This window comes from Sinohyriopsis cumingii, chromosome 4 (assembly GCF_028554795.1).
Source record: "Sinohyriopsis cumingii isolate HCF-2022 chromosome 4, ASM2855479v2, whole genome shotgun sequence".
Classification (NCBI taxonomy): domain Eukaryota; kingdom Metazoa; phylum Mollusca; class Bivalvia; order Unionida; family Unionidae; genus Sinohyriopsis; species Sinohyriopsis cumingii.
Window position 1 is genome coordinate 79,956,490 of NC_142964.1, and position 16,047 is coordinate 79,972,536.

The 16,047-nt window shown below is 35.6% G+C and overlaps 1 protein-coding gene across 4 annotated transcripts in view; it reads right to left on the reverse strand.

The window, feature by feature from the left end:
• Window positions 1-475: 475 nt before the first annotated feature.
• The window catches only part of LOC149801527 (lim and transglutaminase domain protein ltd-1-like), a 45,134-nt gene continuing 29,562 nt past the window's right edge, over window positions 476-16,047 (reverse strand). For all 4 annotated transcript variants that reach the window (XM_089955699.1, XM_089955703.1, XM_089955702.1 and 1 more), the window contains exons 4-10: window positions 13,385-13,611; window positions 12,194-12,402; window positions 10,694-11,601; window positions 8,773-8,941; window positions 7,181-7,461; window positions 3,978-4,163; window positions 476-1,987 (exon numbers count right to left, since the gene is read on the reverse strand). In XM_089955699.1, coding sequence (XP_089811825.1) covers window positions 1,940-1,987; window positions 3,978-4,163; window positions 7,181-7,461; window positions 8,773-8,941; window positions 10,694-11,601; window positions 12,194-12,402; window positions 13,385-13,611 — 2,028 coding nt within the window. In that variant the 3' untranslated portion in view covers window positions 476-1,939. The remainder of the gene's footprint in view (window positions 1,988-3,977; window positions 4,164-7,180; window positions 7,462-8,772; window positions 8,942-10,693; window positions 11,602-12,193; window positions 12,403-13,384; window positions 13,612-16,047) is intronic.

A 16,047-nucleotide genomic window follows, 5' to 3' on the forward strand; every position in this document is an offset into this window, starting at 1 on the left:
ACCTGTTTACATATCCAGTAGCAGCTTTCCCATTAGGTAGGCAAGGCAGCTGATTAGGGCGGCCATATTCAGAAGGCGGCAGACTTTAAAGCATCAAAATCTGGCTTTCTTTAAAACAAAATATTGTTTTATGGAAATTAGTTAAATTGTGTCACTATTTAAAAGTGTAATGAAAATGTCTTCATAGGATTTGGGTTTTAAGGCTTGGTTTTGAGCATGAGGTGGGTGGGCGGGGTCGGCAACTCTGACAGTGCCTAGGTAAGGCAAAATCATAAATCCCTTTCGACAGTGAAATTAGAAATGAGAGTGGACGAATAATGACAGAGGGGAAACTAACTTTACATACAAAACATTTGCTATATACATCCGTGTATAAAAAGCGCTCATCGATATTTTGGACTAAAACACTTTTTGGGATTATATCAATGTGACACATAAAGACTATTAGCAATCGGCACATTCAATAAACATCTAGTTGAATTTTACCGTTTTATTTTGTAAAACATTCCTAAATAAAAATAACAAAAAGTATGCTATTGTACATATCACAGCCATGAGTGTAAAAATGTTTGTAATTGTCGTCGTTAAAGGAAATTAAATGCTATTTGTTATAAAATATTTAATAAATACCAATAGCCATCGACGCATTTGAACAATGTCAAGTAACTTCAGTTTGCATCTGACAAACATGTAATGTCAAACTGGACGTCAAACTGCTCCCGTTTGACCCAGGGGTCAGCCTTGTTTTGTAACATTATTTCACGTCATAGCGTGAATTTTGTATATGAAAAGATTGACTCGTTTTGTAAGACAGCGCTCCATCGGATAACATAAGTGTTAAAGTTCCACTTTGATCCGATACGTTTGGTAAATTCTTTCGAAATAAATTTAAAATCGAGCAAAGTTTTTTCTGCAAATTTTTAGCAAATATCATATTGTGGTGGAAGTGGCATTTACCAAGCTTTAGTAGAAGTTAACACACTGTGAGGAGTATGACTGGAGTGTTTTACTGTATTTTCTTGCTCGCTGCGTAAAACCGGGTCTGCCGACATACTATGCGGAAGCCGATTCGGGTCTACCAAGTTGTCAATAAATGCTGGTTAGTCACCGTTAAATACATTTGAGACGTTTACTTGTGCATCTTCTGAAAATGAAGAGGTAATCTTTAATAACTGAGAAGCAGTACTGGCAAACTGAAATGTTATAATCCGACTGATTTAGTATGCCACTGTACATGTCGTTTGCACATACATTTATATTAAAAGCCAATTTTTTTTATAGTTTATCTATCTTTGATGGCAATATGCCGGACATGGTGATAATTACAACAATTAAACTAAGTTATGATTATATAGAAACTGATGTTTCATAATGAATCTTCTTGCTGTCAACAAAGCTTTTTTTTAATCCTATATAATTTAATCAAACTTTGTGCTTTCTGAAGCATCATTTCGACTGCTGAATGCCTTTACTGTAAAAAATAATATTATCGTTTTCTTTATCTTCTCTCTTCACTCTTTTGAGTTCAAACGAATATATTTAAATTTTATGGTAAGAAAAAGATACTTCTGATTCATCTTGTTTTGAAATGATGACAATGTTATTACAATGCTCAAATAAATAATGCATCTTTGATTACTAAACTGATTTAAAATTAACTTAATTAAAATTATGTATCAAATAGATCGTTCCCGTTCTAGTGAAACTAGAGAAACTACAAGACTATTATCACAGCTGTAATATACACCGTACCTAAAAGAAAATGGGACATTTTAGTCCTTTTTAATCTCTGCGTACTTTCTAACTATATGATTTCAATTGTTCGCGTCAAATTAGTAAAAGATAATATGACAGGAAGCCATGTTGTACGTTCGTGAAATAGAGCGTCCAATTTGTGCGCATGCGAAAATGGAAACTTAACATCTTCGATTCTCTCGGACTATTGATCGCTTGGTTTCTTTTCCACAGTTGATAGTACATTCTTTAGCTGCAAGAAAAATGCACTCAGTATAAATTATATATGCATGCAATTAATGCTGCCAGACGTTCCCATGTTTATTTATTTATTTAACTAACGTATGACTGTTGAAAAAAAATATATGGGTACTGATATCAACTCTAAATCGGAAATAACTTGATTCAAATTAATAAATGAACGACTTTGACATGCATTTGCCTTAAATAGAAGTTAGGTATTGTTTTACGACAACTCAGATCATAAACAGTTGTAGTCAGCAAATAATTTTAAAAACACATTTAAAATTTCAAAAACAAAATAAGAATTCGGAAGCATTCGTAATATGTATATGAACACATATCCACCCAACAATTGCTTTAATCATTCGTTTCATTTACTTTTATAAACATTTCATAAATCATCTTCGAAAAATATCGCAACATAGGTAACATAAAAGTAAATAGCTATAGGAAGTCGATCAAGTTGTAATAATATAGCTTCGTAAGTGATGATTCTTAAGCATCGCTAGAAAGGCACATTCATACATGACGAAATAACCTTTAGACAAGGTGATGACTTTCACCACGTTATTGCACGCGGCGCTGATTGAAATCATGAACCATCTTGCACAATTTAAGAATGCAATAATATAATTGAAGCGAATGACCGGTGCAATTCAATATGCAAATAGTGCAAGATTTGCTGATTAGAAAGTTTCAGTTCTTCTAACCAGATATATATATATATATATATATATATATATATATATATATATATATATATATATATATATATATATATGTGTGTGTGTGTGTGTGTGTGTGTGTGTGTGTGTGTGTGTGTGTGTGATTAGACAGTTTCAGTCTTCCGACCATTTTATCAAGAGTTAATCCCCTTTCAGTGTGGGAATTTCCCTCCTCGAGTCCGGTAAATCAGTTTCACAACTTCAAGCGTTTACCTTTACCTGACAATGACAAATCGTGAATGTGTGGTCTTCCAGGACAATGAAAGTGGGATTCAAAGATTTAGATGGTTAATGCTTTGCAAAAATTGCCTTCTGAAATCTGAGCACGTGATTTGCTTGATCAAAGAGCACATTTATTTGGTCGATTTGCCAATCGCCAAAGGGAGGTGACTCCAGTGTGAAAAAGTTACATCCGGTTGTAAGTTGGTAATAGAATGTAACGTATGGAAAATTTTGGGCTTGATAATTTTATTTGGTGTAGCTTCTGTTGTTTTCGAACTATCAAGACTGTATTTTGGCGCTATGATCGGAATGTTTGGGGGGCTCGCTTGATGGGATGGGTTGATGAATTAGGATATGACGGGGGGGGGGGGGGCACCTTTCGTGTTTATAACTGAACCAAAACAAGGCAACGAACACGTCTGGCTGGTGAAATAGGCCCGGTGATATTTCTGATCATCAAATCAATATCCCACCCATTCTCCCATCGACCGCTCCGGTGGCCTAGAGGTTACAGCGTCCGCCTCGGAAGCGGGAGGTCGTGGGTTCGATCCCGGGCCGAGTCATACCAAAGACTTACAAAAATGGTACTAACACCTGCCTCGCTAGGCGCTCAGCATTAAGAGGTTAGTGTTAGGACTGGTCGGCCTGGTGTCAGGATAATGTGACTGGGTGGGACATCATGCTACATGTCTGTGGCATGATGCGCCATTGCTAGACATCACTATAAACTGCAACACTGCAGACATCGAAACGATATGACTGAAAAAGTGTTAAAGCTACGTAAATAAAACCTAATCACACACACACACACACACACACACACACACACACACACACACTTCCCCTCATCCCATCTCACAATCACATACAGATTCTAAATATCATCTTTTCTCTAAATAAAAAGAATTAAATGTGTGTTGCATACGTGTATAAAAGACGGCTTCCTATCAGTTGGTTGAAGCTGTATGTGTATTGCTTGTTACATCGGATGTTAGTCATGCAAACAAATACAAATTAAAATTTTTAAAAATAATACAATAAAATAATAAATACCCAGACGTAAAATGTGCCACAGCCAGCGCTGGCAAGCCTCGCACTCGTTTCGTCATGATCTTTTATGAGCTCCTCTACTTCGGAAAAAGTTTCAGGTTGCACGTTTACCGTGTCAAATTGTTGTACCCGTCTGATGAGACTTTCTTTTCCAAGTTTTCCCATCAAATATTGGTGGTCTTCCCATACCTTTCAGAAAACAATATCAACCAAATAGAGAAAGTTCAATGGCTGTAATGTCCTGATAATACAAGAGTCAACACGCCGATTCCAGGATTTGGTTGCACCCGCTTTTCATAGCAATTAGGTGAGTGTAGTCTAATAGAGAAAGAGCCACGTGATGTTGAGTTGATATATATTTGTTAAGAAATACATTACTGACGCGACTATTAGCATGTAATAATTATTAATGTAAGTTAGAAACGGTTGTTTTCGTGTTAATTTAGTTTAATCGTTTAAATACCAACCTTACTGTTTATAAACAGATGGCATGGCTCAAAAAAGGATGTGAGAGGTGAATTGGCAAACCTGCCCAGATGACATGATAATCTTTGTACGACAGCGAAAAGTTTAGAGACATGAGAGGTGAGAAGAAACAAATGATAATGTTTTGTTTTTGTCCATGAAAGTGGACGGGGCTCTGAACTATCTATCTGAGGGTTACCGAATGACCAGATATGCTAGCTGGGCATTTTGTGGGTTCCTGGTGAAATTTCCAAGATCGATCGTATTTGAGCAAAACTGGAGTAGTGCTAGTTAAACGAAATAAAATAAAAATCAGATTTAGTTAAAATCCAATAAGTCACAATGGAGTTGGTTTAAGGAACGGAGAGTGGGTAAGTGCGACAATTAGGGGACATAACACCATTTAAACAAGACTAAGCATGCTTAAAATCTAGCTCGATAACAATTGACACTCGCACTCAAAGGAGGTCTAATAAATTTTGAGGCTGCCTATCATATGTACGTGTTGACAGTAAATACAAATGTTTCTGACGTAATTGATTCATTGTTTGATTAATTGATTTAAGCTACATTCTTAGAATTGTCACATGGTGAGAGCTTTGACTTATCACATGCTTGGTTCAACAAGCGTTGTCGTAAACAGCAATATAAAATTAGTACGCTATAAATATTTGAGTATGTAAAGGGTGTAACGACAGCACAACCATGGCTATGTAGTAACGGGTCAAAGGTTAAGTTCCAGAATTGAACGGTAAATATCATAGAACAACTAGGAAGGTTAACCCTTCCAAACGTGAACTTAAACATGTAGATAACAGATAAAGGGTGAAGATGTCAACATTCTTTAAAAGGCTAATGAAGACTGACTCAAGAGGAATTATGAAGCCAGTGCCAGCGCAAGAGTTCGAGGACTTCGGAGGCAATGTTCCTCAGTGACACCCTAACGGATGCGCCCGGGGGCTATGTTCTTTACTAGCGCCCCAACTTTGTCAGAAAGAACAGATTTTATGTACGTTGCTAACCTCCCTCCTCCTACCTTCACCCAATATAAATTTTGTGAAGAATTACCCCGTTACACTAAGGTGTAGGTTAGTACTATGAAACTTTCAACTACAAGGTAAATTATGTCAAAATGTATCTACATGTGCAAACTTAAATAAATTATGCACATTTGTGAGAGCTGAGGTTTTGTTTAAATAGAGCTCTTGAAGCTCGCACTTTTCATATTTATCAAGCAATCATGTTTTTAAAATTGAATTTGTATAGGCTTTTATAAACTATTTACCTTTTTTAAGTATATAAAAACAACGGACCAAATGAATCTCGTCAAATAAAGGAAATATGTAAAATCTTTTCTAATTTAAGACTATTCACTACAATTTATACTGTGGACTGAAATAAATATCTACATAAACTGTTCACCACAATTTATACTGTTAACTTAATACAAATCTGCAGAAACTATTCACCACAATTTATATTGTGGACTGAAATAAAAATCTATAGAAACTGTTCACCACAATTTATTATGTGGACTGAACTAACAATTTATACAATACTTCTCATTCCTTTACCACTGCTGCTGTCCTATTTTGCGACAAATCTGCTGACATTTACGACAAAAAATGGCATTGATTCAAATACTTTTCGTCAAACGAGATCTCTAAATTCAAAAGTGGAATCCTTAAAACTACACCGGTGACCTTGCTAAAATCAGCTAGTAATAGAGTTTAAGTAATAGTGTAAGAATACGTTTACAATTTATCGGAAATCGGGTTAGCTTCATTAATATATTATCGATCGACAGACGTGTTATTCAGACAAACAGATCTTACCATTTTGAGCAAATGTGTGAAGTCAGTGGTTAACAGAGTTTTTACATACAAACTAGATTACGAAAGCCGAACTCTAATATCATAACAACTCCGCTAAAAAGAAAATTATCCTCAAACCGCTTTAGTGGACTTATGTGTGTGTGTGTGTGTGTGTGTGTGTGTGTGTGTGTGTGTGTGTGTGTGTGTGATTAGTGATTATATCTAATGTTACGAAACTGAAAATCGGCTTTGAACGTCTTTTAGTGGTAAACAGTGACATACCTGGAATCTTTGTACTCTGATTCTTTCCCGTCATTAAACAATACTTATGCTAATGGAAATTATTTTCGACAGTTTTAAGGCAGGGTATAATTACTTTCTTACCTAAAGACAACACGTTTAAGAAATATTTTTAACAAAAATATATTATATCTACTCACCACAGAAACCACAACAAGCATAATTTTAAAAGGTTTATATATGATATAATGCAACATACTGTAGACATTGCATGATACGTGATTTTTTCCCACACAAAATGTGTTTAAGGACTAAGGATGGTCAAATCACTTAGAAGGCAGTGCTCTCATGTACGAAGGAAATGTATCATTTGAAATCGTATGTCCGTTTTATATATAACCATGGTCTTCAAAAACATTTGTATTGCGACTGGTTATAATTTTAAAACTTTTTGAATGTTTTTGGCAAACTGTTGTTTTAAAAATAGGCATTGCTGATATTAGAAATTAATTACCATATAGTAAGAAAACTGGCAAATATTGGATAAAGCTTTTGTATCTCCTAGCATTGTAATATTATTTTCTAATAACAGCAAATGCCTCTTGACTCAATAACAGCTATGCATTATTCCGTGTTAGCCATTTCAAGACAAGAGGGTTGAGAAAATCTGTCCAATCGTGCCCATACCTCAAGCTGATCTTTTCTTTCGCCCAGCATCATAAATGTGCCAGTCATGACGTCCTTCACAACTTCAGGGGGACTTTTGTAGCTTCGCAGCTCAGCGATTGTCGTCTGCTTCATTTCCAGAATGTCATGCGCAAACCGATTGAGCTGTCTCAGGTGATCCCTGACGTCCTCCGCTTCTTTTATGAGGTTTTCAAGTTTGGGTTTAAACCTGGACTCGTGACCATGTTGAATGGCTTTGTCAAGTGTCTCCAGATGTCTTCGATTGATTGCATCACCAAGCTCTAAAATTGAAAGTGTTTGAAAATTTATATTCTGGGTAGCGCACTACGTTAGTTTAAACACATTCAAAATTAGTCTCCCTATTCCAGACTTCATGTAATCTAAAATTATAGGGGTTAGACTAATGGAGCATTTCTCCTTATCTTCGCAAACACCAAACGTTTATGAGAATTTTTTTTTATTTACTACATTTTAACTCTTCATAGAATAAAATGAATAAAAATCAGAGTTTCCACATTTTAACAGGGCCCATGGTCTTGAAATTGTCTTAGCACAAAAATTAAAACATCGTGTTAAAATTGTCAAGTCTATGAACTTCAATAATATCGATCGAAAACATAACGTAAGAGTTCATAATGTTTGAGGAATACCTCCCTAATTTATACAGATGCGATCTAACTCAGCATTACGGAAAGGGATTTTTTGTGCTTTCCGTTTAAAGTAGAAGTGCACAACACTTTTGAAACAAAACAGTAACAAACGAGCAAAGTACTCGTGCACTACTAGTTTACGTTGTGTGCAAGAGGGTGTACGGTTTAGTTTAGGCATTATACAGCTGTGCTAGATTACAACCATACAGACAAATTTTAAAGCATGGTTGTGTAATTTTTAAGTTTCAAGTCTGAGTTCAACTTAAGTTTAAAAGACATTTGTATGTCTTTTCGTCTGTCTTTCCGTACCCATTTTCCTTTCAGGGGCATAACCCTCAAAATTATCTTGGCATTTCGACTAAACATGGTACTCGTGTCAGGCAAGTTGTGGGAAAGGAGTGATTTTTCATACTTAGAATTATATGCATTCGATATAGATTGATTACTATGGAAACAAAGTGTACCATTAGTAGCGTATACATTGACAACATACTATATACGGGGTATGTAAGTAGTATACAAATGGTGTATAGGCTCATATGTTTTTTTCTGTATGGATCTTTACATACGCGTGGAATCATGGGATATGTCATATTACGGTTCCTTTTGTTGACTTTTGCCCACAAAAATGAATAATTACTGTGATTAAGAAACTTATATGGTCTTTAGACATATGCTAAGTACTTTATTAATCTTATTAATTTTTAATAATCTGAGCGAGACAATGTATATCTTAAAATTATAGATAATCCGGCGTACATTTATCAGATCTCTCCAGTGCAGTTAACTCTGACAGCTAGGATCCCTCGAACTGGTGCTTAAGGCCCTTTAGAATGATCACGATTATGTCATACCACATTGACTCGAACAACTAGTCTCTCGAACTATTTAGGTAAGTCCCTCTCGTCTATTTAAATATGCTAATATATAACAGATACTCACCGTGTTGAACCTTTTTGAATTCAAGCGCATCATTTGCCTTTACCAGTTCCCCTTTCTTTTCATCCAATTCTAGTCGTTGAAACTTTTCTATGGCTTTCTCAAGACCTTCAATATCTCGAGAACGTGTTTTTTCCTGAATCGCTGAGCGTGCGTTCTTTTCAGTTGGAGTCTGAAAACAATCTGACTTTTTATGTGCAAATCAGTGACATGACATGTTTATAGAACAAAAAGTAGTGTTTGCTGTACTCAAATGAAGGACTCGTGTGTGAATGTAGTGAAGGAATATATCAGTAGCAGGTGAAATAGATCTAATACTCGACAGCCTCTCTCTCTCTCTCTCTCTCTCTCTCTCTGACGTTTCACCGTCTATTATATCAGACACCGTAATTACTCGCTTATAAATCCAGTCCAACTGCAAACGACACGATCCTGATTTGGCGTATCATAATGCGTCTGCAGCTTAGGGTCTTTGTAGTTATTTCTACTGATTTTTCCTAACAAACTGCACAGACGCAGATCTACAGGCGCATAATGAGGCGGAAGATCTGGGTCTGTGCAGTTGGCAGTTAGAGACCGTCTTATAAGTGAGTAAAAACGGTATTATGTTCAATTACCGCGTCACCTTCCATCCGACCCACTTGCAATATCTCAGACTTTTCCACCAAGACAAAGGCAGACCGAATGTAATGTATTTATCGCCATATTGGAACTACTTTAAATGCACAGCTAAAACATGACTGTTATCTCTGTAAAGATGTCATAATGTTCATGGTGGTTCACGTGAACGGAACAAGAAGTAACACATGTGGTTATCTGATTAAATGACCAGACTTTGAATGAATGTACACAATCTTAAAATACTTATTCACAGATCTGGCCAGACTTGGAATGATCGTACACAATTTTTAAATACTTATTCACAGATCCCGCTCTGTCATTGCATAACGCATCAACAGATCAGGGTCTAAGCTGTTTGTTATACTGATTACTCCTAAGAAACTGCATACTCCTGGATTTGCCAGCGCAATACGCAATGGCAAGTTTGTATCTGTGCAGTTTGTAATTGAACTCTCCTTTCCAGCGAGTATATATGGTAGATGAAATAACAAAAATCTTTAATTAAATCATCCAGATTTATAGACAAGCAGCTTAGATGCATAGTTTATGCCAACAAATTGACTAAAATGCATACAGATTTGTAAGTGCGGTCAAATTACTCAAAACAATTTCATTCTGAGCATTTAGCTGTCAGCGTTTTGCTTCTACAAGCACAGTCCATAATGTATCATGGCGCATTAAATCATTAGAAAATATGTTATCAAGACAAGTTTCAGATGCTATCAGGACATGTTTCGTGAACATTTAAAATGATAGTACTACAAAAATAATTACTCAACCATAGCCATACAAACAACTATACCCTGCATTAGTATTGGTCATTAAACCATTGGACGGATTCAGATTGGCACGACTAACACCGGTCTGATAGCGCAAGTTTGTTTTTGTTGTATTAACAAAATACCCCAAAATGCAATTAGTTCGAAAACCAAGGATTCAAATACATTATTCGTTCATGCTTAACAAGAGCTCGGACTATTTTCCAGAAACCAAATATATATGGATGGGAAAACAGGAGGTATCTTCAGTAGAATGCTTCTTGTTGACTTTAGTTAAAATCCTACAATCACTAATAAAACTGCTGCAAAAATAACAAAATTAGAGAACAGGCCATAAGGACATAACTCCAAACAATGACACGAAGTGATGGAACGTAGTGCTACACTACACATAACTGACGAATCAGCTGTTACATTTAAGGTGATGTTCCAATAGCGGAAAGACATGGGATACTGAGATTAAAATCGGATTCGGTAAACATAGATGCTTAACCACTCAGAGATAAAATACTGAATTTACATACCTCATAGTTTCTCTTCTTTTTCTTCTTTTTTGTTTCGGACGTGAGAAGATAATTGCAGACATTTGCGAAACTTTTGTTAGAGTTTTTATCTCGCGCGAACATTTGCAATGCATATTCCCCATTCTCCGGAACACGCACTCCAACTTGCAACTTTCTGTTTTCAACCTTTTGCTTTACACACGTTTTCAGTTGTTCTTCAGACATCGAACTGTGCACTAACGTGGTCGTTACTTCCACATTTTTCACCAGATGAAAGGAAAGGTTCACTTCTTGGTAAGCTAAAATATTGACAATCCCAGCTGTGTGAGATTTCGCCTGGATGCCCGCCTTCTCTGTTTCTTTGTTTGGTCCATATCCAATATCAGGATTTGCTGGAAGAGGCTGGCAATCCTCTTTAGCCTCTTCACACAAAATTTTGAAAGAACAAAACTTTACACAGTCTGTTGGAGTGTAGCCTCCGATAACGGTGAGCTTGTATACACCAGACTCTGGAAAACGAACACGGAAGATCCAAGTCTTGTCTTGCCACATCATCAACACATACTTATTTGGTTGCAACGTTGGCGAAATATCCTTTCCAGATTCGACGTGGTTGAAGTAAAGTTCATAGCTGAGACTCAGCTTGTCCTCGTGATCCTGAATCGCCACCTCACATTCACCATCCACTGTGTGAAGTCTTCCACTGAATCGACTCGTGATTTCAAGCTTCTGTTGGAAGTAATTTTGTTCGCATTCGGGAACATCAATAAACTTGGATAGGGACCAAGGACTGCCAATTAATTGCCACTTTTTATCATCCGGGTAAGCCATGAAAATAAACTCCTCTGGATCCGTCAAAAAGTAATATTCGTTCAGATGGCGGATAGTCTCCCCTGATGCTGCCTGTTCCTTTTGTCGTACGGCTTGTCCTGCAAAAAATTATTTCATTGTTCAGAAAGCCTAACATATATGTGCCTTTTGTTAACGAGAATGTTTCATTTTAATACAGGGATCTGTTCAAATTGCTGTTTTGTAGACGTATGAATCAATTTGATGTGGATAGAGATCATTTGTTTTGACATGGCATTCGTTATCAGGTAGCTATAGCGGCCCTGTCCTTGTATCATTTGAAATAAAGGTGATGTTGTCTTTTTTCCGGGATTTAGTAACTGTGAGATTCTTAATGACCAGAAAATCAACGTCTAAAACTTTCATGCAAGAACTATACACACCGAATTCGGCATGATTATTGGTCAATATTTTACTGTTGTTTTCTGAATTCTGTATATGGGGGTTCTTCTTTTGTTCTGAAGAAGAACTGTAAACAAATTTCGACCAAAACAGTTGCTTCGAAGGACCGGCCTAATATGACAATTTCTTATTTTCTGCCCCACCTTCTCCGCAAAAATTTAAGATGACTTTCAAATTTGCCTCAAGTGAAACGAAATAAATAATAAAAATGAAACATTATGTTTAAAAATACTGAAAAATACTGAAAATAAAGCACTTCGTCAAAGGTACCTTTTTCCTCCACCTTTGTGTAGGTACCAAGAGAATGACCGACTAATGCCCTGAATGCCCACAAAGGAAACACCAGCCTCCATCCCTTCTCTACATACACCGCTGTCCACGAGTTCTTCAAGGTCTGGCACTTTTCTTCGGACATTCCCACCTCATATGCAGCGCTCTTAGCAATTCCTCGGATTAAGACACATTTAAGCTTAGCAGCTCTGGTTAAAGAATATGAACACGATGTACAAGATTACACATTTTAACATTGGTAGACCTGGTTAAAGGCAGTAAATGAACACTATGTTCAAGATTATGACACGTTTAAGCTTAGCAGCATTGGTTAAAGGAAGTAAATGTACACGATATAAAATATTATAACACGTTTAAACCTAGCAGCCCTGGTTAAAGGAATTAAATGAACACGATATAAAAGATTATGACACGTTTAAGTTAAGCAGCCCTGGTTTAAGGAAGTAAATAAACACGATGTACAAGATTGTCATGATTTTTGCGGGCAATATGAAACGCCTTGTATTGCACTTAAAAAACACAGCAAAAGAAAATAGAAATACAAACTAATATATTTCAGTATTACCATGAGTGATTTATAAACTAAATGAGACAATACAACTATACTTGTACATTTAAGTACATGAAAAAAACAAAAACAAATAATTTCCCATTTAAGCTTGAAACATAATTAATATATATACACTGATAATTAGCCTCTCAGTAAGAAATTTTATCAGTATCGTAAAGTTGTTCCATTCTTTCATTTCTCCAGCTTTTTGTATTAGTTTCTGAGGTTGCTAGCAGGATCTTTAAGCCAAGCATTTGAAGCTGTGTCAATGTTATCTCTTCGTGTGTATTGCAATCCTTTTACCTGTCCAAGACGTCTAGTTGCGCTTCATTTGGTCTTTGTCTTACAACAGCATTGTTTCGATATTACATGATCACATAAATGTGTTGCATTTAGTATATGACTGATAACTGGACAAAACCAACCCAAAATTTTTTAATGGTTTTGGGAATCAATGCATTTGTTTTCATATGTGATGGAAATCATACATTTACTATCTATTTAACTTTATTCTTGACAACGATGGCAAAGTAAATTTAACGCATGGGTTTTCACAGAGATCTCATGCTTTTCTCCATCGGTTTAGATGATTACTTCAAGCACGAAACCGCTCCACATACCTGCACAGAAGAGTGAAAAACGAAGCATATGATCCTCGACTTTCCTTTATAAGCTTCATAAAACCAATAGGACTGTCGCTAGATGTCACGTTCGAATAATCAGCGCCATCTATATTTTGCGACCCGAGCCATATAAAAATAGCTCTCAATTTTTCAAGGTCAGTTTGCAAACCGGAGGTCAGATGGTCGATGAGAGCCTCGTAGGTCTCGGCTTTGTCGGGCGGGGTCTATAAATGATAAAACAAGATATATATATATATATATATATATATATATATATATATATATATATATATATATATATATATATATATATATATATATATATATATATATATATATATATATATATATATATATATATATATATATATATATATATATATATATATATATGATAAAACAATATCATTGCGATCCTTGGCGAGCAAAAGCTAGACGTTATTCAACGTGTTTCATAAATTTAATGTTAAATCATTAACCATTAGAGATTATTTTATCACTTAGTGTTTATTTCATTGGAAATTATTTAGATGGAACGAGGAACAAATAATTTTATTCATTCTGACAGCCACAGCACCTTTCATTTGTTGTGCGTAAAAAATAGTCCCAACCAAAGTTCAACTAGTTTTGACGTTGAAAAGAAGATTATACTTTCTTTACAAACTATAAATCAAAGAACAAACGTCCTTCCTAATAAACAGAACATTTTACACAGAAAAAAATCATTTTTCAGCACAGAAAATCCAATGTGTTTGATGTCGCATTGTTTGATGCACTACCCGTACAGGTGACGATCGATGCTTACATAACCTTAAAGTGTCACTTTCACAACTAAACATCACATTCATATTGCGATATTCGTGTGAAAGAAAGGTTTACTGGATGCAGAAATCCCCCTATACACTGTAATGTATTTGTGACCGTATAATTGCAGTGCTTGATTTGGAACAGTAGACTACAGAATATGGAAAACCAATTTCATTTTGACTCGGAATTGCATCACATATTTACATCGTAAATATGAAGCGGTTGGACAAACTTCCGTCAGTTTCGAGACCGGTTTATGCCCACGTTCTTCTGTGAAGAGAGGCGAATTTATTTACTTCTGTAAGTTAATATTTAAACCACGCTTGTATATAGGGTGGATTCCATGCTACAGATATACCACCTCTCTCAAACCCCACCCCCACGCAAGCAATACCGATAGTGTTACTTGCTGTTGTTATTGCTTTTATCTTGTCTTGTGGTTTTAGCCATTTTTATACATGACAAAACTAAACCTTGTGGGTGTAAATTGTCCATATTGAAGTATATGAGACCATTTTTCATCAATTCCTTTTCGAGAGTCCATTAAAAAAATGCCAGCCAAAAATGTTCATTGAAAACAAATAAATTCCAGAAGGCAGTGTTAAAAACATTTCCTCACGATCGCAGCCAATCAATAACCAGAATAATGCACACTAATTTCATGGGCTGTTTTGGACCATTCATAATCACATAAAGGCATATATTAACGTGTGGTAATATCAAAAATACGAAACGTCACATATTATAGGAAAAAATGTGACTACTATGTGATAACAGAACTTCTGTGATCATCGTGATAGCAAACATAATAGAGCTACAGTGATAAACGTAATAGAACTACTGTGATAAAAAGAGGATCTCAAATGGGTAACGATTTAATATTGAATTTATGAAACGAGTTGAATAAATTTAATGTTAAATCATTACCCATTTGGGATTCTTTTTATCAGTTTTATTTTAGTAGAAATTATTTAGAAAGAAAGAAGAACGAATAGTTACGTTCATTCTGACAGCCGCTGTACCTTTCATTTTTTGTGCGTAAAAAAATTCCACAACAAAGTTGAAATAGTAAAAGTATATTATAAATTTTTGATAACTAAAAATCAAAGAATAAGCGTCCATCCAAATAAACAGAACATTTTACAAAAGACAAAACATATGTCAACACAAAATGTCCAATGCGTGTGATGTCACATTGTTTGATACGGTGCACAGCACCGGCCCGAGTTGGCCTACATTACACAGTGCCAATGTTTACGTTCAAATTTCACATCACAACTAAACAGTATATTGTTGCGATATTTTTTGAAAAGAAGATCACTGGATGCAGAAATACACATATTTTCTGTAATGTATATGTGACAGGATATTTGCAGTATTTGATTTGGAACACTAGATTGTACAGAAGACGTAAACAAATCTCTTTTTGAGTCTGACTTGAATCACATATTTGCTGCGTAAATATGGTGTGGTTGGATAAAGATCTGTCGGTTCGGGAGACCGGGTTATGTCTACATTCTTCTGGGAGCAAACATGAGTTTATTTACTTTAGTAATATCAATTTTAAACCAAGCTTGTATATATGGTGGATTCCATGCTACAGATATACCGCCCATCCATCCCTACTCCCACCCTCGTTATCATCTGAGCAATACCGGTAGTTTTACTTGTTATTGTTCTTGTCTTGTGGGGGTTGCCAATTTTCATGTTATGATATGTTTATACATGACATAATAAACCCCTGTGGGGGTAAATTTGCAGTAATGAAACAGACTATACCATTTTTTCCCAATTCACTTTTGCGAGTCGAATCAAGAAATGGCGACCAAAAATGTTCAATGAAAACAAACAAT